Consider the following 24,357-nt stretch of genomic DNA (forward strand, 5'->3'; position numbering starts at 1 on the left):
GAGAAATGCCATCGTTATCCTCGGTGTCGTCAGCTAGCGTGTTCCTAAACACATTATTAACTGTGGCCATAGGTTCCGTGTTGACACCAGGTTCCTCGTCAGCATCGTGGATGGCTACGTTAGGCATGTCCACATCATCATCGTTTCCCTGCAGAACATTCACACCAACCTCGCCATGCATAGTCCATATCGTATAGTTTGGCATGAACCCCCTGGTAATCAAGTGCGATCGTATAGATTTAATTTGACCAAAGTTCCTATGATTCTTGCAATCTTTGCATGGCAGAAGACAGGGTTTCCATTCTCAGCATGGGCTTTGGCATCGGTGATAAACTGGCTGACGTCATGCATGTATCGCTTGTCCATTCGGGACAGATGCATCCACTCTCGATCCATCTCTGCACAAAAAAATACTGAGACAGTAATTACAAAGAATTAATAAGAAATCGAGCTTCATGAACAACAATTGTAGCTTGAAAGTATCATTTTTGGAAAACATTATTGTACACTAATTATTGAAAAATTGAAATTGGTAGCCCCGGCCCTGTAAATTAAAAATCGTAGTAAAAACAATTATTGCACAATATTGAAGAACAACTATTCTACTCTACTTCTAAGAACTAATTATGGCATCACATACTAACAATGATGATCGACCACCATGGAATAATTAGTTAGGAATTTAAATGTGTTCATAGACACCAACCTTTTGGATGATGGATTCACCAAAATTTGAGCCTTGTATAAATGTCCAATTGAAAAAGTGCTCTCTAGATTGGAGAAAGAACTAGAATGAGAATCAAACAATGTAGCCATCAAAACGAAGCTAATTAAGCAACAAAATCAAATGAGTGGATGTTTGTTACTAACCTTAAAGCAAAAAGATCAAGCCATTCTTCAAAATCCAAGCACTAGCTTCATGGTGAAGAGCAGCCGCAACAATAGAGGGAAGGGTTCAAACGCGTGCCTCTGTTATCGGGATGGAAGAGATGAGGAAGGAGAGGACGGTTGCAGCCTTTTTGTGTTATAGGCTTATCACCGTCGGTTCTTGGCTAGAACTGACAGTGATAGTGCCCAATCACTGTTGGCTCTTGGCTTAAACCGGCAGTGATGAGTACCCGCCATAACACGGCCGGTTCAAGCCAAAAACCGACAGTGATGTGGTCATTCACTGCCGGTTTTAGCCCAGCACCAATCATTTTTTCATTTTCAGGCTCATAACTGGCAGTGAAGGTACATCACTGCCAGTTCTCATAAATCCGGTAGTGATAAGGGCGGTAGTGATGTGCAAATCTGGCATAGTGTACACACCCCGTGATCCAATCTGTTATTACAATATGCCTACTGTCTTGATCATGATGCCATTCGTTGTGTCTGCTGTCCTAATCTTGTTGCCGTTTATTCTGCTGCTGTTCATGCTATTCGATATGTTAGGACTGTTCACGATAGTATATGAGATGGTCATGATTTATATTCTGGTTTTAATATGAAAAATGCTTACTTTTTCAACACCACTTAGAAGATATCAGTCATGTATGTCATTCTCATGTAGGGCGCACATCAAACTATACTCTCGGTACAGACCGGAGCTATAGCTTTCGTACCGTAAGAGTCGTCTAACGCTACACACATCAACAAATTATATATATCAAATATTACTCAGCATAACGACACATAAATTGGCGAGCTCTCGCTGGCTTTGGAGGCAGCAGGAGCACCCCATTATTGATATTAATTAATCAGCGGTTAGCTACGCGCTAACCCAGGGGACGGCCGGCCGGATTAACAAACTAACTTGGTCGGCATAATTTTAAGTGGCCTTACCTTTCAAAGTCGGACCAATGGGACAGCGATACGAGGACCAGTGGGAAGCGAGTCTTTTGGGCGAGGGCGTGGGCGTGGGTGGCCACACCGAGGGCTGGCTAGCTGCAAGGTCTGGTCTTGAAGGGATATGATATAGTACTGCAGCATCTCCGTGCCCTTCTGAGCATGCATGATTAATTAGTTAGCGGTCGCGCGACTCCCCAAAACCAGCCTGTCTGAGAGCTAGCTAATCAAGGTCCGCGCTCCGCTGCTGCCGCCTGTTGGCGTGGATCTACCGGGAAAAGGGGGAGAGAAAAAGAAAGTAGCCTAGCTAGTTTAGTTAGATGCCCTAGAATGAGGAATCAGCTGAGAATTTGGTGGTTGACATGAGAAGCGCCTAGCTTGCCTCCTCCCTCCTTGCTTTGTCCGGTACAGGGTAGTAGCGGTGGTGGCGTCCCTCTCCTCCTCCCCCTCCCTCCCACCTATCATTCTTCTAATCTAGCAGCGGCAAAGCGTGGTGAGGTGAGAGCGAGACAGAAAAAGAAGGGGCAGGACGCTGTCGTCCTTTCCATCTGATCCATGGTCTCTTTTCCCCCCAGCCCTCCTCTCAGTCTCACACACCACAGCACAGGCACAGCCGCACAGCCCAGCCATGACCTCATCAGCTCCGTCCTCCTCTCCTAGTAGTCCTAGCTTTCGTATACATGCCTTGATAATTCGCTAATTCTTCGATCTGCTCCTCCCAGGCCTCCTTAGCTTGTTTACTGCTCCCTTTGCTTTCGTTGCTACTGTTCCATCTCGTAGGTTTCGTTGTCGTCCCTGGCCGCCACTTGAGTGATTTGTTAGCAGATAAGATTGAGGCCTCAGAAATAAAAAAAAGATCCCGCCGCGAGAAAAAAGAAAGAGGGTGAGAGGAGAGCTAGCACTAGCAGCAGCAAGGAGGGAAAGAATAACCTAGCAAGCCTGTGCTGTGAGGTGAGGATGGATCCGGTCTCAGCATCCATACACGGTCACCATCTTCCTCCACCATTCAACACCCGCGACTTCCCTCACCATCTCCAGCAGCAGCAGCATCACCACCAGCTGCAGCTCAAGACCGAGGAGGGCAGCGGCGCGCCGGGGGTGTTCGGCTCCCGCGGCACCATCAAGGGCGACCACCACGAGACTAATGACGAGAACAGTGGAAACAGCAACGGGAGCGCCGCCGGCGGCGGCGGAGGCGACGAGCTGGCGTTGGTTCCCCCATATGGTGGTGGCGGGCCAGAGGGCGGAGGAGAGGGCACCCCGCGCCGCCCGAGGGGCCGGCCGGCGGGGTCCAAGAACAAGGCGAAGCCGCCCATCATCATCACCAGGGACAGCGCCAACACGCTGCGGACGCACGTCATGGAGGTGGCCGGGGGGTGCGACATCTCGGAGAGCATCACGGCGTTCGCGCGCCGCAGGCAGCGCGGGGTCTGCGTCCTCAGCGGCACCGGCACCGTCGCCAACGTCACCCTGCGGCAGCCGGCCTCCCAGGGCGCGGTCGTCGCCCTCCACGGCCGGTTCGAGATCCTCTCCCTCTCCGGCTCGTTCCTCCCGCCACCCGCGCCGCCCGAAGCCACGGGGCTCACTGTCTACCTTGCCGGCGGCCAGGGGCAGGTGGTGGGCGGCAGCGTCGTCGGCGCGCTCACAGCAGCCGGGCCCGTGGTGATAATGGCAGCATCTTTCGCCAACGCGGTGTACGAGCGATTGCCGCTGGAGGAGGATGACATGCTCGCGGCACAGGCACAGGCCGACAGCGCAGGAATTCTCGCGGGTGCCCAGCAAGCGGCGCAGCTCGCCGCCGCCGGCGCTGTGGATCCAAGCCTCTTCCAGGGACTGCCACCGAACCTGCTCGGCAACGTGCAGCTGCCGCCAGAAGCAGCCTACGGATGGAACCCTGGCGCCGCCGGTGGCCGTCCGGCGCCGTTCTAATAATTGATCAGCCCGCACGCAGCTTAGATGGTTAAGTGATTTAGCTTTCTTCTTCCGTCTTTTACTTGAATTTGTATCGTGGAGAATTTCCGTCGGAATTGCATATGATTTCCCATGTTAATTAGTAAGTTATCTTAATATTGTTTCAGAATATGTAGCTCGATTTCTGCCATTTCCTTTCGCTATTTCTTGTGTCGTCATGCATAACTCTTGTTGCTGTTGTTGACTTGAAGCCGGGTTTTGTACCTTATCAAAATCATCTCTTTTTTCCCCCTGTATTCAGTACATCAATTAGTCCTTTTTTCCGTATAGGACATACTAACTAGGAAGAAGGGCAAGAGAGGAAACTGGCCTGGGAACGAATTGAGGAATGATAAAATGGTATGGGATAGGCTTGGGGAACATGTGGAAAGATGTGTGTACTTTTACCCTGGCCTGTGCAAACTTCTCTGACTCCCAAGCCTTGGAAATGAAGGTTTGATCGGTACGAGAAGTGCCTGTCCTGACACCACCACCACAGGCACCACCACCATCATCATTGCATGCTACAAATTCTGCCATCTCTTCCCACACTCCCATGGACACTGACTCTCGGAATAACTGAAAGTCTCTACCCACTGACCAGTTACTACCGTCGTGTCCTGCTGCAGGACAATTAGCAGTGGCAGTAACTTCGATTGCACGTACTACTACCTTACAATTTTTTTATTATTATGTTCCGCGCGCCACCACATACATCACCCGGCTCTAGGGCCTGATACCGGCCGCCTCCGATCCATTGCCGTCCATGACCATGATCGTTCATACATAACCTGAGTTTTTTTTATCTACTTCAGATCCGGCACGAACACGCCCTCGTCTCCACCACCTCCCAAACTCCCGTTGCTCACTGCTTATGCCCTCCACCGTCACCATGCTAATCCTGACCTTCTCGGCCTCCTTCTCTGGCTGATGCCCCTGTCACTTGCACCGCCCACCCGGCGGGCGGCGCCCCAGCTGCCCTACCCTCTATTATTGTCTTGACCACCAACACCGTTGATCTGGCGGTCTCCCCGGAAACCCCCTTCTAATTAAGCCGGTAGCTATGGAAACTCCTTAACTCGTAAAGCCCCGAACCCTAACGCCAGAGTGGCCGGTCTTGGTCTCTAGCAACGGCATGTCCATTTCATTTTGTCCTTTTTTGTCTGCATGCATGCCGCACGGGTGAATCCTGGTGCACAGGATGATTAAGCATTTACCATTTATATATACCAAAGTTAGCTTGATCTGTTTGGTTTTGTTGCTTGATTGTTTCAGTGATCATACTGCACTTCTACTAAAATATTATTCGCCACCGAGTAAAATGGTTATGGTAATCAGGGGCATGCCTAATAGGTAGCCCCATGCATGCACAAGAGATCAGACTCGGGAAAATATTGCCTCGTCCCGAAAAGAATCGAAATATATGTTGCTTCTTGAGGATTAAAAAAATCAAGTTTGATTAGATTTATAAAAAATAATATCAGCATTTATATATTTGAATAGGCTTATTATGAAAATATATTTCATGATTAATCTAGTGACATTTATTATAAATTATAAATATTAGTACTTTTTTTATATATTTTTGTCAACCTTGAAATTGTTTGAGAAGCAAGATTTCATTTTTTATTCTATACGGAGGGAGTATTTTATGCAGTGCTCTTGCTCCTGTGGTCTCCCGGTTGGGGATCTATGAACGTGACAACTGCACCACGTTGCACGTAGAGGGCCAGTGGAAGTCGTACATTTTCGAGGCATACTGCCAGTTTTCAATGCCTGCAGCACCAAACAAGGGAGCACACGAGGTGTTAGATCTGGCCTCTATTTGATGCCATGCTATATCTCATGTTTAAATTTTTGTCCACTACTCTGGTCAATTTGGACGGTATCTGTGTGATCTAGCACGAAGATATGGCTGGTCTTCAGTTTTAAATATTTAGTTTTCTCTCCTTATAATTCGCTAGTAGATTTAAACTACTTGACCAATCATTCAAACTTGCATGACTACGTGTCTAGATGATATTAAGGGCAGTTCCAACCTAGAAGTTATGTGGTAGTTTCTATATTTGTGAAATCATATAGACACAAAGACATAGAAACTATATTTTTATTGGATAGTTTAGTTTTTTGTCCAAGCACATGTCTTCTCTCTCCATCATCTACCTATCACATCTCTTCATATCTTAGTTCACGCATTGATATTGTTTCTTATGGCACTCACAATGTTAGAAACTATAGATAGTTTATACTACCTCTGTTCCAAATTATAAGCCACTTTGACTTTTTTGGTACATCCATTTTGCTATGCATCTAGATATAATATATGTCTAGATACATAGCAAAATGGGTATACCAAAAAAGTCAAAGCAACTTATAATTTGGAATGGAGGGAGTATATGTTTATTAATTTAAGTCTTAATTTCCCTCGTCTATCTATCACATCTCTTTATGTCTTGGTTTCCCTGTAGACATGGTTTCTTATTAAGAAACCATTTCCTCATCTCTCCTTACTAAATCGCATGCTACATTGGCAAAATGCTTACGTGGCAGGGAAATTAATGCACATAGAAACTATGATAGTTTCTACACCGTGAGTGCCCTTATCTAAGAAATTATTTCTTCCTCTTTCTCTCTTCTTATTGCAGTGTCACATCATCTTTTTGTTTAGTTGTCATCCTAATTAATAAACATAGAAACCATCTTGTTTTTTTGGTTTGGAGTACCCTAAGAATAGGTGGTTTCCATGGCATTAATTAAGGTGCCTAGTAAAATGCTTGATGTAGCATTGAAATTAAGGTGAGATAAGAAAATGGTTTCTTATTCAAGAAACCATATCTAAATGGGAACACAGATCAGAAGAGTTGTGATAGGTAGATAATAAGAGAGAGAAGATAGATGACTGAATGAAAATTTTATTTGTAGGAATTATCCATTGGGAGTATAGTTTCCATGTGTAGTGTCTACATTAGTTCATGATTGGGACTACCCTAACAATGTTAATTAGTTCTTCCTTCCTATTAGCTTGTGTGCTACTATTATTCATAATATGGGCAACTACGATACTCGACCAAGACTGTCTTGTTAAAAATTATCCCTCACATCGACATGTTGGCCGTTAATCTCCACAAATAGAAATGGTGCTTAGATTTATCAATACAAATAGACAACATCAAAGCTGACACAAAAGGCACAATATTTGTTTAATTTGTAAGGTTGAACTGAAGATTATGAACCTAGTACTTCAACTACGGGCCACTACTACAAATTGGATTTCAAGAGACTATTGCCTAGATTAACATAGGTGGGCATAAACGAACATTGCGTCTAGAAATTGAGAAGGGTGCCTATAGAATAGTTTTTACTTCAAATTATTGGATACTATATTATCCAAGCACCTCAGTCCACCCCTTGGTAATGGAAACTTCTGATCACACACCAGGTGTAATTTCCATTGGAACTAGCTAGCTAGTGTCCCAAAAGGAAAGGTCTTTTGTTTTGAGGGAACATGAGAACTTCTTACTAGTTAGTTCAACATGGATGGTTAGTCCCTACCTTTCAGCATGACAAAGCCAAGCACCTACTGCTAGGTTCAAAAATCTAAGAATACTCAAATCTTGGTAAGCCCATCTTTCAAGTCTACCTTCAAATTTCAAATGTCAAATTGACCGTGTCTTTTCTAGAAATACTTGAACAATTCAGAGATCTGTCTTTACCAAAATGGAATCTCAAGGAAATACTAAATGACAAGCTCCATGCTCTACTAAAACAACACAAAACTTATTGGAAACAGAGAGGGACAACTAATTGGGTCAAACTGGGATACGAGGGAACCAAAATTTTTCATGCAAATGCAACAATTGAGCATAGGAAAAACTTAATCTCCTCTCTGAAGAATGAAGATGGCAACCCTATTTTTGCTCACCATGAGAAAGAAGATTTCCTCTAGACACATTTAAAGAAATATTGGGCACCACAGAGGTGCATCAAATGCACTTTAACCTTGCAGACCTGCTTCTTCCTTTAGATGACTTGTCTTGCCTCAAAGAACCCTTCAGCACAGAGGAAATAAAGGGTGTCATACAAAATTTACCCTTACAAAAATCCCCAGGGCCTGATGGGTTTAATAATGAGTTCATCAAAAAATGCTTAACAATAATTTCTAATGATTTTTATAATTTAATCTCAGTTTTTCATCAAGGTGCTCTCTGCCTTCAGAGTCTAAATGGGTCTCTCATAACACTAGTACCAAAAAGGATGTAGCTGAAAATGTTAAGACCAATTTCTCTTCTAAACTCCTAAATGAAAATAATTACCAACTTATTGGCAAACAAACTACAAAAAGGTTATCTTGGCTATGGTGCACAAAAATCAATATGGCTTTCTCAAGACAAGGACAATCCAAGATTTTCTTGCTTGGTCCTTTAAAGATTTACACATGAGTCCTGAATCAAAAAAAAGAATTGTTAATCCTAAAATAAACCATGATGTTATGTTACAAAACATGAGAGCAAAAGGGTTTGGGGAAACATTGCTTTCATGGATGAGAAAAATCTTTGAGTCAGGAACATCAACAATGCTACTAAATGGAGTGTGAGGGGAAAAAATTCACTATAGAAATAGGGGTGACATAGGGGGTCCCACTCTCACCTTTACTTTTTGTACTAGCAGCTGATCTCCTTAAGTTAATTCTCAATAGGGCAAAAAATCTGAACCTTTTGAAGCTACCAATCCCCATATTGCATACTCAAGACTTTTCAATCATCCAATATGTTGATGGCACACTAATTATTTTGGAACATTATGGCAGACAATTATTTATCATGAAGGCACTCTTAAATACCTTCTCTGATTCTATGTGTCTTCAGTGAAATTTTCTAAATCTATGATGGTGCCCATAAACATGCAGCCAGATAAAATTGATCATTTGGCCCAAACTTTTGGTTGTTCAAAGGGAACTCTTCCATTCACTTATTTGGGGCTGCCTCTTGGTCTCACCAAGCTTAAAGTTGAAGATTTTTTTGCATCTATTGCATAGATGTGAATAGTGTTTGGTCAGTACCTCAACTTTTTTTTTGTCTCAAACTGGAAGGTTACAATTGACAAATTTAGTTTTCTCGACATGGCCAGCATTTTTACTTTTGTACCTTCAAAGTCCATGCCACAGTCATTGAACAGATTGATAAGTATCACAAGCACTGCTTGTGGAGAGCTGCGATATGCATGCTAGAACTCCACCCAAATTAAGCAGCATGGACCATGGTCTGCAAGCCTAAATATGGAGGCCTTGGAGTTATAAATCTACGAACCCATATGGTGCCCTTCTCGTGAAAAGTTTGTACAGGTTCCTCAACAAGAAAGACATTCCATAGGTACATCTAACATGGAAAAACATTTTTTAGAAATGGGAAATTGTCATGTTGTTGGTATTTGTGCTCAAGTAGAGAATTCCGCAAGCGTACAGAATATACTATTATAACACTTCACCTGAGAGTATTCCAGGATATCACTATTTAATTTATCCTAAGGAAAACCAATGGCTAGGAATAATAATAAACTAGACATCTTAAGATTTACCACAAACTATAGTACCAAATATTGCAGAGGAGTAATCGAATGTTGGATAGGAAGGGTGACGAAGCAAGTGCAAAGTAGCCTAAGGATAATTTAGTAAGGTATAGCTATGTAGGAGAACAACGAGAGAGTACAAGGTTCCTATGATTCAAACTCTACTCCTATGGTTTATCTTAGTCAGATAGTTACAACATAAAGATTGAGTCCTTAGAATAGGTACACTAGGTGATAGTCGAGACAATAGGAGGAAAAACTCCTACCCAAACACTACTACAGCGCAGGGATATAGTAACACCAACTTGTGTTACAATAGGTTGGAAAAAGTGTTACTAGCTCTCTTAGTAACACATTTTTTGTTGTGTTCCAATTGGCCATGTTACTGTAGACTGGTTTATTGTAACACATTTATTTGTCTACAGGAACATTTGTCTCGTGTTACAATAATTTTTGTTATAACACTTTTTTTTTGCTCTAGTAACACTTCACATTATTGTAGAATGCATAGTTTGTAACACATTTATTTATCTATCAGAACATTTGCCTAGTGTTACAGTGATTGTCTGTTGTAACACTTTTTTTAGTTCTAGTAACACTCTCTAAAAGGTTTTACCCCTGACGCAACGTCCTAAAAGTGTTACAATATGCAAAAAATGGTTGCAATAGACAAAATTTTAATAGAAAAATTGGTTGGGAGGCGTTGCCACAGTAACCGTGGTCTAAAGTTTACGCCACGGTTCATTTTGGTTTCTCCTACTGCAACACAATGGAGTGTTGTTGCAACATCATGTAGTGTTGCAAGCCATAGTATAAAGCAACCACCGTGTAACTATTGCAACACACCCGATGTTGCCAAAGATACATGTTGCCACATACCAAAAAAGTAGCAATAGGTGCACTAGCAACAACAATGGGTGTTGCAATAGACTTTATTGCTATGCATCAATAGCATTGCAATAGATGGACCCTCTATTGCCACACTATCTATGTGGTTGCATATATTGCCACACCAAATGATGCCAATAGTCCATATTGCAACACTTTGTTTACTAGCATCAACAATATTGACAAGCCATTAATTTTCATAACAACAATATATGGTCAATAAAGCATTTAGACAAAGGCATTAAACCAAATATTATTTGTCTGTACATATCATCAATGAAACCATTCAATGTCAAACTCGGCTTAGACACAAGCATTGCTCAAACACATAAGGTATCCGACACACACTTGTTTCTACTCATCAAAATTTAATGAGCTATGTCTACCACGGCAGCAAAGGTTGGCTTGACGTTGACCATCCCATCAATGTCTAGCAAGCCATCATCATCGAGAGCACTAGAAGTTGTGCCCACTTCTGCAGAAATAAAAATTTCTGTGAGCTACCCATTGAGTCCTTCTAAATATAATGCACAGTAAGGGCAAGTAACTAGTTATGGAATAGAGCTACCCATTGGATCTTTCTAAATATAATGACTTCTTTCTGAGTTCCACAGCTGCAACAAGAACACAGCCAGACTTTCAATCACATGAAGGTTATGGAACACAGCATGGCCAAAAAAACAAACAGTAGAATGGAAAATCAGAAACATCGGCTAATTAAAAGACGGAGTGCCAGGTTGAGTCAAAATCAGGACAGGTGATCCAGCTAAAAACAAGAGAACTTTAGTTTCACTGAGTGATATCAAGGTTCTGATGACACCATATGCTGATGCCAAATATGCTAAAATGCAGAGTAACAATTGGAATTAAGTGTGACCGACTCATTTTCAGTTGCTAGTAATGACCAACTCATTTTCCTGCATGATCTTAGTTGTATTCTGATTGTACTCCTATCTAGCTGTAGTATGGGCTTTGCTTATAAAGTGTAGTGGAGCACCCAGATAAATAATTTCTAATGGGTTTGAGCACTTCATTTTCATCTGAGTTGAGCATATATGATTAGCTCCATGTGAATACATGGCATGTATGCTTACTCCTAAAATAGGAAATAAATGGAACAGAGATGTGCTACTGGCATCTATCAGCCAAACATTAAAACGAAGGCATCCACATATAAGAATGTGCTACAAAGAGACTAGGCCATTAAGTATGTGACAGACTGACCGAAACTAACCTTATCACGTTAGCATGTTTCAATTGGCTCATCATCCCTCAAACCAACAGACAAGCGAATCCCCTGATCATGATCATCTCCTACGAAGAGAAGAGAAGAAAAAAATGTTATGTATTCAACTAATGTGGTAATAGAAGTTCATTTATAAAATATAGGAAATTAGAAGAATGACCAAGAAAAATACAGGCATGCAGATTCAGGAAGCAGTGTAGACATTGTTCTAAAATCCACATTCACATCTCATGAGCATGGAATTAAGACCCAATTATCAACACCATGGCTAAATTAAAAAAGACTAATGTGTTAACAGCAGTTGTCTATAGGTGGCCTGCTTTATAGACAATACAGATTAAAGATCCACTTATCAACACCACTATATATACAAAAAGGGTCGAAGATAAATAAGCAATATTACAGGTGGCCTACTATGTACTACAAATGCAAGCCTAAAACAGTGGCTACAATATGTCAGTAACCTGTAGCCCTATCATATTTTGGTTGATACGCAGAGCGGTAACTAGCATTGTCAATTGCCTCAACCAGAACTAGAAGTTCCTAAAAACATACAAGGTTCAGCATAGTGTACAACCATGTTTTAAGCTTTGTTTTTCATCCTACTAATAGAGAAGGACCAGCTGCCTAACAATGACAAAACTCCTGCACAATAGATTGCTTGCCCATCTTGCCCTGATACAAAGAAGTTATTTGTTTAAAATAACCGAGTTCTCATTGACTGAAATTACAGGGTTCTAATTTAGCCACTAGGCAACAAAACTTCAGTATAAATCTTGGAACACCAAGTTCCCTTGCCACTGCCAGGGCCACCTGTGCAAAAAGTTCAGATGCAGGACAGATCATGCTTGTGGTAAATAGTATGCACGCTCAGAGACAAAAGGCACATCCCCATTAAACTCACCATCAGAATGGTATCTATCCAGATCACAAATCACAAAAATAGAAAAATATAAAGAAGGGTAGTAACTGCAAGTTGCTAATAGTAAGTAGTAGCTTATGTCCAAAGCAATTACTAAAGGCAATTAGCAAGTGGTAACCATTTAACTACAATTGTCCTAAAATTTAGGAGTGATAGGTACAGGACTATAGCAATTTATTCCATTGAACACCTCCGACTGTTGCAGCGAGCGAGCTGACCAATGTGGGAGACATAGTTCAGTCTTCAGCTACATTTTTAAGGCATTAACACTACTTCCAATTCCAGAGTGCAAACTAAAAATAATTTATATCTTCATATTGAACCCTCTTCAGAATATCATTTTCAATTGCACTTGTCGCTACTCCATTGAGCCTTTCTTGTGTCAAGTACTAAGCTTGTAGGATTTTAATAGTACTACGCATGTAGAATTAAATTAACAAGGAGAGTAGCATACGCTAGCAGGAGCAAGGAAGGACTCACCTGCCGACCGACCAGAAGCACCGCAGCAGCCAGGAGAAGGTCGCTTCATCTGTTCCTTCCGTAGGCCGTAGCCGATGCCAAGATCGTAGTCGGCTAGTCGCGGACTCGTGGATGCAGTGCGCCGGTGCTGATGGTGTCAGAAGTCGGAAGGTTGCAACCGATGCAGTCGCATCGGTGCTTCCTATGGGCAGCAGAAAGAAGTTTAATTAGACTCTTATTTACAGATTAGGAGGGCTATTATTTTGGGGAGCCCAGAGCGACCGCTCCACTTGTGCTAGAGCGTACCCGTTGGTGGAGAAGACGAGAAGAGTCGGTGGCGGCGGAGATTAGGAGTCGACCACGTCGAGTATGCTCGGTCGCAGATCAAAGCTGCCCCGGATTGATGCAACCTGTGCGCACATCGATGCAGCCGGACCGGATCGAGGCTGCCAGCGTCTGGATTCAGGCTGCCCACATGTGGATCGAGACCGCCCACCCTCGAATCAACGCCGCCGGCTTAGATGGAGGCCGGCCCGGTTCGTGGAGACGAGCGTGACGGACACTTGACGAGCACCACATATCCCCGTCCACGTGCGTCGGTGGATCAGGTTGGCGGTTGACGACGAACTGGCATGGGCTGGTGTCGCGGGATCCCGTGGCAGCGACGGCAAAGTTCGAATCATTTGCGTGTAGCAGTACGTGGCGAGAAGGATGCGGGCGATGGGCGGCGACGAGGAGCTCGCGACCGATGGAGGGGATCTGAAGGGGGTGGCGACTGATGGGGGATCGGGGAGAGAAAGGATAGACGTGAGGTTTTGGAGGGATTTCTGGGTCAGCCGGTCAGGAGGGAGCGCGCGGGCATTGGAGGTTGGAATTTTTCTTTTTCTTTTTTTTAAAAAAAAGCACGAGCGCGTGCGGGGCTTGGCCAATTTTTGGCTCTTGGCTGCGGTTTGCCTAGCGCGGGATACCAAGTTACTGGAATCAATTTTTTAAACTTCTTGATTAGATGTCTAAAAATAAGTATTTTCTTTTTATTATAGGTAATAAATTTACTACACATATGTTGGAGTTTTAATAATTTTTGAACTTTACTACTCCCACCATCCAAATTAGAAAACGTTTTTGCTTTTTTGGGTACATATTTTTTTCATGTACTGAGATATCATATTGTCACGCAAGTTTGTATATTTTCTAACCAAATTTACATATTATCACATTTATTCTATTGTAATTTATATTTATTCTATTGCGATAATAACTAAATTTGGTTAAATAATTCTGCAAATTGTCACAACAACATATTTTGAGTCCATAAGCGTTCCATAAAAATTTCAAGCGATTTTAATAAAGTAAGACTATACATCCTTCACAAATAATAACATATCTCACTTAGTTATATAACTCTTTGCGAAATGTGTCCATTTGTGAATAATGTGTAGTATTGTTTTGTTAAAATCATTTGAAATTTTATGCACTGATTATATACCAAAATCATGTCGTCATGCAAGTATGTAGATTTTTCCTAACCAAATTAAATATTATTACATTTTATTTTCTGGTAATTCTATGAATAATTACAATAGTAACTAAATTTGGTTAAATAATTCTAGAAACTAACATAACATATTTTGGGTCCATAAGCATTCCATAAAAAATCTGAAAATTCTAATAAATTTGGACTATACATCCTTCACAAATTGAAACATCTCTCACTTAGTTATATAACTATGTGTGAGATGTCTCATTTATGAACAATATGTAGTACCGCTTTGTTAAAAGCATTTGAAATTTTCATGCAACGGTTATATATCAAAATCATGTTGTCATGCAAGTTTGTAGATTTTTCTAACAAAGTTTAGATATTATTACTTTTGAATTTCAATATAATTGAAGTTTAGACATAATTTTATGACCATAAATGAAATCAAATGAGTTCAGTCATTTTCTCACACGAGTTCTACAACTTTGGTTTCGGTTATTTTCTCACACGAGTTCGTTTGAACAAATAAAAAATTTATCAAATTATCATAATTTCAAACAAAATTTTGATACACTAATGATTTCAAATGAAAAGGTCGTAAACTAAAAAATTTTAGAACTCATCTAGATCTACAACTTCTATTTTGGTGGTTTCTTCATTCAAATTTATTTGAATAATTCAAAATTTGAATATCAAAATTTGACAAGCTCTCATTCTCCACACTTAAGAAAAAAATGACCAATAAACATCAACAAACATGCAAGTGGTTTAGTGGTAGTGGTGGTGTGTCTCGTTCGCGTGCCCTTAAACCCAACTTGATCCGCTTATTTTTTCATCCGGAACAGTGTTTTTCTCTCATAAATTCCTTCAGCATTCCTCCAAACCATCCAGATTCCTCCAGAATTCAGACAAGCGTGTGTGAGGTTCTAGGTTTGAATCTTATAGGTTTCCTCATTTTTATTTTTCTTATCAATTTTTCACGTCATGCTAAATTTGAATTCAAAATATATAAAACTTCAAATAAAATTTTAGGACAGTAAACGATTTCAAATGGACTTTGCTTGAATATTCTCTGAGAAGAGTTGAATATTATTAAGGGGAAGTTATTAAATACAAAAACAACCAAGTGACTTAAAATAAAAATAAAAATTTGATCTTTATATGTATTGTTGGTTACATATATAGCCACAAATACATTTTAAATAAACCAGTTCACGTATGTATATTAGAATTTTTTTATGCTTCTCTCTTCTGGCGCGTGAGCAAAAATCATGAAAGATATCACGTGGCGGAGGAGCATGGGAAAAAATAGCGCGGACAGAGGACGCTGATGCGCGCGCTGCGAAAAATTTCCCTTGACCATCCGTGACTTATCCCCTTCCTTGTCTTCTCCCAAATCAATCTTCCTTTTCCTCTGCTCCTGGCCATTCCATTCGCCGTTCTCCATCATGGTCTGCTCCCCGCTACTGGACCAAGGGCGGCACCCTGCGCAGCTTCCCCGTCGGAGGTGGCACCCGCAAGAAGCCCTCATCGTCGTCGGACTTGCCACGGAGACTGCTGCGGCGGCCCCCGCGGCGGCGGGGGAGGACTTCTCGCGCACCTGCTGCTGTTCGGGTTCGGCCTCTCCGACTCACCCTCCGTCGACTCCCCACCGCCGATACCTCTTGCGCCGCCCTCCGTCGACTCCCCTGCGCCGAGATGCTCGTGCGCCGGGCCACGGGAGCGAGGAGCGAGGGCTCCTACTCCGCGCGACGCCGCCAAGGAGCTCCGGCGGCGCACGGCGTCCGCCTCGTCCGACCAGGCCTCTCACTTCCATCCTGCGCCGGGCCCCCGGAGCCGGGAACGCGGGCCCCTCCACGCGACATCGCCGATGCCCATCCGACGGCGGAGGATCCAAGCACGGTGTCTGCTCCGACCTGCAGTTCAATCATGTACGTGCTTGCTAGTAGTAGATGCCTAATACTGTATTCATTTTTGTGTGGTACTTATGGTATATATAAAAAATAAAAACTTGATGGTTAGTAGTAGTAGTATCAGGGTAACGTCTGCATCTGACACGGATGCTGCCTGCAATCTCAACTTCAGATTAGAGGATTCCTCTTGTTTTATATTGGGTGATTGGATAGATTACTTGTGATTTTTTATATGATTTTTGGTTGCAGTACCAGGTAATGACCTTAGGATCTCAACGTGTGCTTTACAAATTCATAAATCTGTAGTTCAATCCCCGCATCATGTGTTAGGCGAACGATTGATCTACTCTGTTTGATCTACTATGTTCCAATTTTATTAATAAACGAGAGTTTATGTATACGATTATATTGTGTACATGACTGAGGTCAGCTTGTAGGCATGTCTAGGTTTCTGCCTCTTTATAGATGATACTGAACCGGTCTTCTTGTGCTGCAGGCAATCCTTGGATAGTTGGATGACAGGCGGCAAGGGGCATATGTGACTCGCCGGTTCATTCGTCAATTGCGGATGAAGCGTGCCTTGAGGATCAACAACCCTAGTGAGGTCCACTTGAATTTTTTTACGACCACAATTCTTAGGTCTCAAAGATTTGACATCTACTGGTATGCCATGTGCCAAGCAATTTTTTTGCTCTCTGCCATTCTCACATGGACATGGTACTTTGCAGTAATAAGTGTTGTGCTGTTTCGTTGTAATGTGCCATTAGTGCTTAATTGAAGCAAATCTTCATATATGTCTTGCCTTTGTCTTTGTGTCAAATTCTTGAGCATATTTATTGCTTCTTGTAGGAGTTGCTGATAATCTTCATCATCCGAGTCAGACAACTCTTCGTCAAATATGATGTCAACAACATATGTGTACACGCCAAAGTCGTGTATGACATCATCCAAGGTATCTCCTACAAAAAAAAATTCTACAACTTTTATTTTGGTTGTTTATCCATCCGAGATCCTTTACTACCACTGCACAACTCTATAAAAGCTTGTGTTGCATATTTGGGCATCCAAAAGATCTCAAATAATAAAAAGTTTGAACTACAAAGTTGTAAATCTCGTCGAGTACTACAACTTTGGTATGAAGTTCGTCTTTATCGAACATCATATGAGAAAGTAATGTGTGGAGGTGTAAATTAAATACAAAATAAGTTTTAAAGTTATATTTACACATTTCTATGTGGGGGAATATATTTGCTTAATCTCTTCTATACTTTACTCTATTTCACACTGGGCTGGAGGCCCATTTATGTAAGTTCAACGCTCATTCAGTGCCCTCCCCTCAAAAGAAAAATGCAAAACTGAAGCCATAAATAATTCCACGGTTTGTCATTGCTGAGTCAGCCATGTGTGTTTCAAAACTGCATATCCTCGGTGCTATTTCTGAATCTCCACAGAAAATGTTGTCAGTAACATTTATAATGACACTTTTGCTGCATTACTCATAATTGTGTCTAACTAAATGGCAACAATGTGAAACTGCATACTAGCAAACATGTAGAAGGGCTGCATACGCATGCCTTTTGAATTATGTTTGCCATATTTGTACTATGGCAACCGTAGTACTCCGTAGTTATTTGCCTTGTGGCTGTTTACCTTTGCTTTGCCTGTACAGTTTCTTTAGGTCTCTTGTACCTAACTCCTCTCCTTTACAAATAGAAATTGGCACATCTGATTCCAGTTCATTAGTAAAAAAAAGGCAACCATACTAAGTTGAGCCGCTGGCCATCGTGATCCATGCAGAGGGTCGTCTCCAGGTTAGTTGAGATTAATCACCATGCCCTTCACCTATATATATAGCAATTTCCTCTGGGATATATGATTTTGTGTATTAGATTTTTGTCCAATACATTTTCAATGGCATGGATCATTGCCATTTATTCCTATTTTAGTTTGATACATCTGCAGTCAGTCATATCAGGAACTCAAAATCCCTCATCAGCCACTTACGTCAAGATTAGTTTGTTACCGCACATTTAAGTGGAGCTCCAAATTTTTTTGCCAGTTTATCGTATTTTGGCATGGATTAATGATTGTTTGATATATGGATTATCAGGTAGTCAAACAATTCTGAAAACATGAATTACTTTGCTAGTAGCCCGTCCTTTGCAGGTGTCTCGTGAAGTAATAAGGTAAATTTGATGAACTTCAATTTCAACAGATCTAGAGAAAATATAAGAGAGAATTCTTTATTTGGCACCGAAACAAATCACTCTTTCGTATTTAGCACTGGAAATTTTGAACTTTCTTATCTAGCATCAACTTGAAAATTCCTTTCGTATATAGCACTTCCGTCCATTTAAGGCATCCCTCCATTAGTTGACTAGGAAGACCATGTCAGCTTTTTATTAGAAGTACCAAAATGCCCATGTTTATTTTGGTCGCGCGTAGGTCCTCGGTATCGTGCGTGCGTCCATCTCCCCATCTCCACGAGTCTCTTTTCTCCCGTCTCTGGTGTCTTCTGAAAACAAGAGACAAAAACCCTAGAGAGAATGGAGTCCGGAGGATATGAGGATGGGAAAAGGAGGAGCCGGCCGTCGGTGCCCAGGAACTCATGGGGCGGGTCCCCCAGCTCGAGGCGCCCCATAGTCAGCCAAGCTCGCCCCATGGTCGCAGATCGAGGCGTGGGTCCGGTGGGGAACGCGGCGGTGGGGCGGGCTCGCCGGCTGGCGCTGGCCCCATCTCGCGGCGCGTGGTGCGCGGGGGTGGCCTCGCCCGGCGGCATTGGCAGCAACTCGCAGTGCGGCGCGGCGGCCTTGCTCGACGGCCCAGCGGACGCCCCTACTGCGGCGAAGCCGCTCCGTGAGCTCGGCGGAGGGGTCGCCGAGCCCCTGGGAGTGGGACCGGGACACGCAGTAGCAGCAGCAGCCGCAGCCGCGGGTGGTCCGCGCGTCCGCGTCGCTGCGGGAGAGGCCGGCGTACCTCAGGCAGGAGAGCGACGAGTTCTTGCTCCTCAGCTTCAGCCCCGAGGACCAGGACCCAGAGCGGGAGCGAGACGTCAGGGAGGAGCTCGACTTCCTGCTCACCGCTGCCAAGCCTGGTGTCCGTGCTGGAGGCGCATGACGAGTCGTCCACCACCACCACCTCATCTTCCTTGGAAGAGGTGGAGCATGCAGAGCCCTGCTCGGCTACCTCAGGTTCGTCTTGCTCGCTTCCTCAACTTCATATCAGAATTGCTGTTCATCTCCAACAATCTGTCAAGCTACAAAAACGTTCAGAAATCCACATGAGAATTGTGGTTCATCTCCAGCAATTTGTTAATTTGTAGCATCAAAGTCTAGAAGAGATGAAAATAAACCACATCCTGTCAGAACCGCAGCTCATTTCCAACAATCTGTCTACAGTCAATTTTGTCGACAATAACTGCCATAAGCATGTTTTTTTTGTGTGTGGTCCATGTTTTAAGCTCAATTATGAAGCACTTCTTCTAGCTGTTGATCTAATCAGTCTCCAAGGTGGTGTAATCCAAATTTCTGAAACCTCATTTTCATGTCACTTTATCTCTTCATGCTCTGGCCCTGAATGCTGTAAAAGCTGTGGGACAAAGGGAAAAGATGTTCATGATAGTAACTCTTCCTCACAGAAATCTAGTCCTATCAAACACTCTAGATAATGGTCATTTGACATGGTCCAAAAATTCATAAAACGCAAAAGGAAAAGGCATCACAAACCAGTACGGATCACCATCTGTATGAACGGCAAACTGCAGTGTTTTGTCAATTGTTTCAGACTTTCCGACAGATACATCAACTAGTATGCCGCAAACGAACTGTTTCTTCCTTCTACTGACAGCGTTGTTACTGTATCCACTTACTGCAGATGAACCTCAGACGATACTGGAACAGCGGAACTCAAGGAGGAAGCTGCATCCAGATTTCTTCCAGTTGGACAACCTGTCTCCTCCAAGAAGCTCCTGCCATGTCTCAAGATGTTCAGATAGGGAGAGGAGGAACAGGAGAGTGGTGAACGAAGATGAGGTGATCACGCCAGAAGTGTCTGGTATCTGGCAGCCAATCTGCCGGCTGGTTGATGAAGATCTCAAGAACATGGAATGGCCAGCTCGGGATGGTGCAAATGTTGTTGCCGAGATAGAGCATGGCATCCTTGAGCACCTCATGTGTGAGATGGTGGATGAACTCCTCCGGGGAATGTCTGAAACTGTACAACATCCTTTCCCGCTCCAATGCATTTCCAACAAAAGATTGTCTGGCAAGAATGTTCAGACAAGACGCCCTATCGGATGCTACTGAACAATGTTAGATTGATGTAGTCCTCATTCGCTGACCTATCGCAACATATGTTGTGAAATGTGACAATAGTCTGGTTTAGGTTAATATATCAAGTCAAGATCACTGAAACAAGTAAATGAAGGGAAATGATATTGATACTATGCCTCCCATGGTTTACTAGCTCTCTAAACATACAAATAAAATCACATGATTAGGAAGATAATTGAAGTATTGAGAGATCAGGAATAAGTAGGAGTGATTCAGACCCAAGGTAAGGTGCTAGCTGTGACACCAGATGCTCAAACCTGTACTATTCTAAGCATTTGTGGAGAAATATCTGTTTGCAGTTGTCTTCATGTCTTGCGATGATCTGACAAGAATATAGGACTGACCAAATTGAGATGAGCGAGCTGCTAAACTGCATAAAAAAATTTCTGACCAAGCTAACTAGACAGGGCAAATCCCTCCCATGCTAAGCCTACCCCAGCGGGATCTGCTCTTGCCTTAGAATTTGAAATTTATTATTTATTTATTTGCATATTTCGATTATCAAAATCTCATGTTTTAGTTCACAATATATTTGTGATATTTATAATTTTCTTATTTGACAACCTGTCCATCTGTTATTTTCCTATTTGGCATCATGTATTTCTGCTATAAAGAAGGGCATTCATGTCATTTTACCAACCACTTGATGCCGTTACTCGCCCAAATGGATGGCAGTGCTATCCAGGGAAGGAAATTTCAACTTGGTGCCAAATAAGAAAGTTCAAAATTTTTAGTGCCAAATGTAGAAGACTGATTTGTTTCAGTGCCAAATACATAATTCTCTCAAAATATAATCATTGGAATATCTAGTACTTGCTTTGTTCATTATAGTATCATGGTAATCATAGCTGAATGCATATAATGATGCTTGCTGCAACTCTGAGCCATATATTTTCATACTGAAGTCTGAAGTAGGAATGGTCGAAGTATTCTTCATACAAATATTGTTTCAAGAACATTGCCCAATTAGTTGAGATGAAACAAACTGTTTGAGTCCACTTTATGTAATTCATAACACAGTATTCATAATCAGTCAGGCATGGCATATATTATTGTAGAAGCTTTATTATTGTTCTACATCTCAACATTGAATTTGTCTTAGTTTTAGAAGCTTTATTTTCCAATTAATGTATAGAAAAATTCTTAAACTATTTCCTTTTTTTTAATTGCAGGTTACTAATGTTGCGTGGCATCCCTAGACACCTTGTCCAAGCCTAAAGTATGATGGATGCAAGCTCGTGAAGTTGGAGAGAATACATTTTTCTTTTATTGTCGAACCCTTTGAGAATTCACATTCTATATGTAAATATTCTAGATGATGGTCATGATATTTTGAATATTACCACAAAACATGTTGGAGGCTGTGTTCGAATTTCCTATTTCATTGTGATGGCGCTTGTTTCATATTGCCTCAAATATCATTTAAAGGCCAGACTAAAATGCCTTTTTTTGTGGCCTTTGTGTGCATTTTATAACATTGAGATAATTTTTTCTTGAGTGATTACTTATTTGAATTAACTTTTTTTGGTTGTCGTACATGACCGTTTTTTATAACTTTTTGTTAGACTCAAAACCACAAAAAATGTTTGCGCTCAGGTTTTGATCATAGGAAACAATATCTTGACAATGTGTTGTAAATTTGACGGGTATTCATGTGGATGAAACGATGAAATTCTTGATCAACATATACAGTGATAGGTTAGTGGGTTTCGTGCAACAATGTCAAAAATATCTATATTACTCTCATTTAACTTCACATATTTTTTGGTTTCTAGTTTTTTTCTTCCCCATTGTATGTGTTCTTGTGATCCGGCTCCATCTAGAGTGTCTTGAGCTCGGCCTATAAATTGACAACAGGCTTTGGCATCGAACTAATTAACCTTTTTAATCGCCTACCCCATTGCTACTTGATTTTCATGTGATGACTACGTTGTGGTTGCCTAACAGCTTCGACGACACTTGGGTGCGATGTCTGTGTCGCCTATGAATAGAAAGGTTCACGTGTATATGTTTCTTTGTAATACTTGGGCTGTAACATTTTTTTGTGTTACTACAGGGCATATATTTGTAACACATTTTATGTGTTCCATTTATGTGTTACAACATAGTACACTTTTGTAACATTTTGCTTGTAATAATAATTTTGTGTTACTATAATTATTGTCAGTAACACATTTTTTATAAAAAATGTTTTGTGTTACAATCGAAGTCTGTAACACACTATTTTGTGTTACTATGAAATTTTACTGGAACATATTGATGAATATGTTACAAGAAAGTGCTACAATATCCTTGTTTTGTAGTAGTGAAATCAGTTATTTTTTATGGGGGCCTTACCTTTTAAGAACTTGCCTAAGAACATGTGGTGGAATACAAAGACTAGACAAAGTTGTCACTACTTGCTAACTACCACAAACAATATGTGCGACAAGCGGCAACCAAAGGCAAGATCGAGTATAAGCACCACGCTTACACCTTCCTCGCTACTCTAATTGTGATCACACAAGCTGATTAGAGCACCTAATGAAAGGCGATGATCATGTACAAGTGTGCTTAACGAATCATCAAGCTATTATAGAGCAACTATATGCTAAGACTAACCACAGCAACAATATAACAAGTATAATGTTACACAAAGTAAATACTAAGTAGAGTAGAGAAAGAATAATATATTGAATAAAAGTAAAGTCTTACAAAATGGAAAAGGTACAAGAACTATACCAGACCAGAAGACCAGCTTCGGGAACCTAAGCAGAGCTCGACTATACTTCTAACTCCCACACTAAACTATCCTACTAAGAAGATAAAGTGGGGCTAAACTAATCTTGAGAGCTCTGAAAGGTCCTAATATGACTAGAAGGGGGTGAATAGCCTATTTAAAAATTCTACAAAGCACTAGAGCAATTGATTAGTATGACAAATAGCATAATGCAATTTTGCTCTAGCTCTACAAGGGTTGCAAGCCACCTATCCCAATAATTCTAGTTGCTATGATCACTAGGCGCACATAAGAGCTAAGTCACTACTCACTAAGCTAGTGTGCTCTCAATGACTAACTAAAGAGCCACGCTAACCAAACTAACAAGCTCTCAAAGACTAACTACACTAAAAAGCTTGGCAACTAGTTTGCAAGAAATGTAAAGGAGTGAGTAGGGTGATTATACTGCTGTGTAGAGGAATGAACAAATCACAAGATGAATACCAATGCAATCACCGAGAGAAATCCAATCACAAGATGACACGATTTTTCTCCTGAGGTTCACGTGCTTGCCGGCACACTAGTCCCTGTTGTGTCGACCAACACTTGGTGGTTCGGCAGCTAATAGGTATCACACATCTTGCCCACCACAAGGGCGCTGCAAAGAACCTACCCACAAGTGAGGCAACTCAATGACACAAGCAGTTCACTAGAGTTACCTTTCGGTGCTCCACCACGGAAGGCACAAGACCCCTCATAATCACCGGGAGACAGCCACGAATAATCACCAACTTGTGATGATGCTCCTCCACTACTGCAAGTCATCTAGGCGGTGACAACCACCAAAAGTAACAAGAAATCCGCAACCACAATGATCCCCAAGTGACACTAGATGCAATCACTCAAGCAAATGTACTTGGAATCACTCCCAATCTCACTATCACTACTAGAAATGTGTTCATCAATGACGATTCAGTCGTGACGCTTACAAATTTCGTCACAGAACAAGCACCTTCTATGACGAAATTTCTAGCTTCGTCATAAGTAACAAGTGACGGAGCTTTGGCACGAAGAATAA

At 41.9% G+C, this 24,357-nt stretch overlaps 1 protein-coding gene, 2 long non-coding RNA genes and 1 pseudogene across 7 annotated transcripts; 3 read left to right on the forward strand and 1 right to left on the reverse strand.

Moving 5' to 3' along the window:
• The first annotated feature begins 2,191 nt into the window (after positions 1 to 2,191).
• On the forward strand, positions 2,192 to 3,919 carry LOC136463077 (AT-hook motif nuclear-localized protein 24-like). The gene has a single exon (XM_066462117.1). It carries the CDS (start codon positions 2,785 to 2,787, stop codon positions 3,754 to 3,756), a length of 972 nt encoding a protein of 323 aa, XP_066318214.1. The 5' UTR covers positions 2,192 to 2,784; the 3' UTR covers positions 3,757 to 3,919.
• A 6,585-nt stretch (positions 3,920 to 10,504) lies between these two features.
• LOC136463078 (uncharacterized) lies at positions 10,505 to 13,627 on the reverse strand. Of its 2 annotated transcripts, XR_010760899.1 has the most exons (5): positions 13,164 to 13,627; positions 12,879 to 13,059; positions 11,465 to 11,544; positions 10,799 to 10,844; positions 10,505 to 10,705 (listed from the first exon to the last, which is right to left on the reverse strand). It is a non-coding gene; the product is annotated as an uncharacterized lncRNA (long non-coding RNA). The 2 variants fall into 2 exon arrangements; XR_010760898.1 differs by lacking the exon at positions 10,799 to 10,844.
• A 2,019-nt stretch (positions 13,628 to 15,646) lies between these two features.
• LOC136466906 (uncharacterized) lies at positions 15,647 to 22,048 on the forward strand. Of its 4 annotated transcripts, XR_010761496.1 has the most exons (5): positions 15,647 to 16,268; positions 16,747 to 17,202; positions 17,964 to 18,061; positions 18,361 to 18,436; positions 21,754 to 22,048. It is a non-coding gene; the product is annotated as an uncharacterized lncRNA (long non-coding RNA). The 4 variants fall into 4 exon arrangements; XR_010761498.1 differs by lacking the exon at positions 17,964 to 18,061 and having other exon boundaries at positions 21,754 to 22,047; XR_010761495.1 differs by having other exon boundaries at positions 17,964 to 18,436; positions 21,754 to 22,044.
• Positions 18,797 to 21,736, forward strand: LOC136462242 (uncharacterized; annotated as a pseudogene).
• Positions 22,049 to 24,357: the final 2,309 nt, after the last annotated feature.

The sequence above is a fragment of the Miscanthus floridulus genome, chromosome 7 (assembly GCF_019320115.1).
Source record: "Miscanthus floridulus cultivar M001 chromosome 7, ASM1932011v1, whole genome shotgun sequence".
Taxonomy (NCBI): Eukaryota; Viridiplantae; Streptophyta; class Magnoliopsida; order Poales; family Poaceae; genus Miscanthus; species Miscanthus floridulus.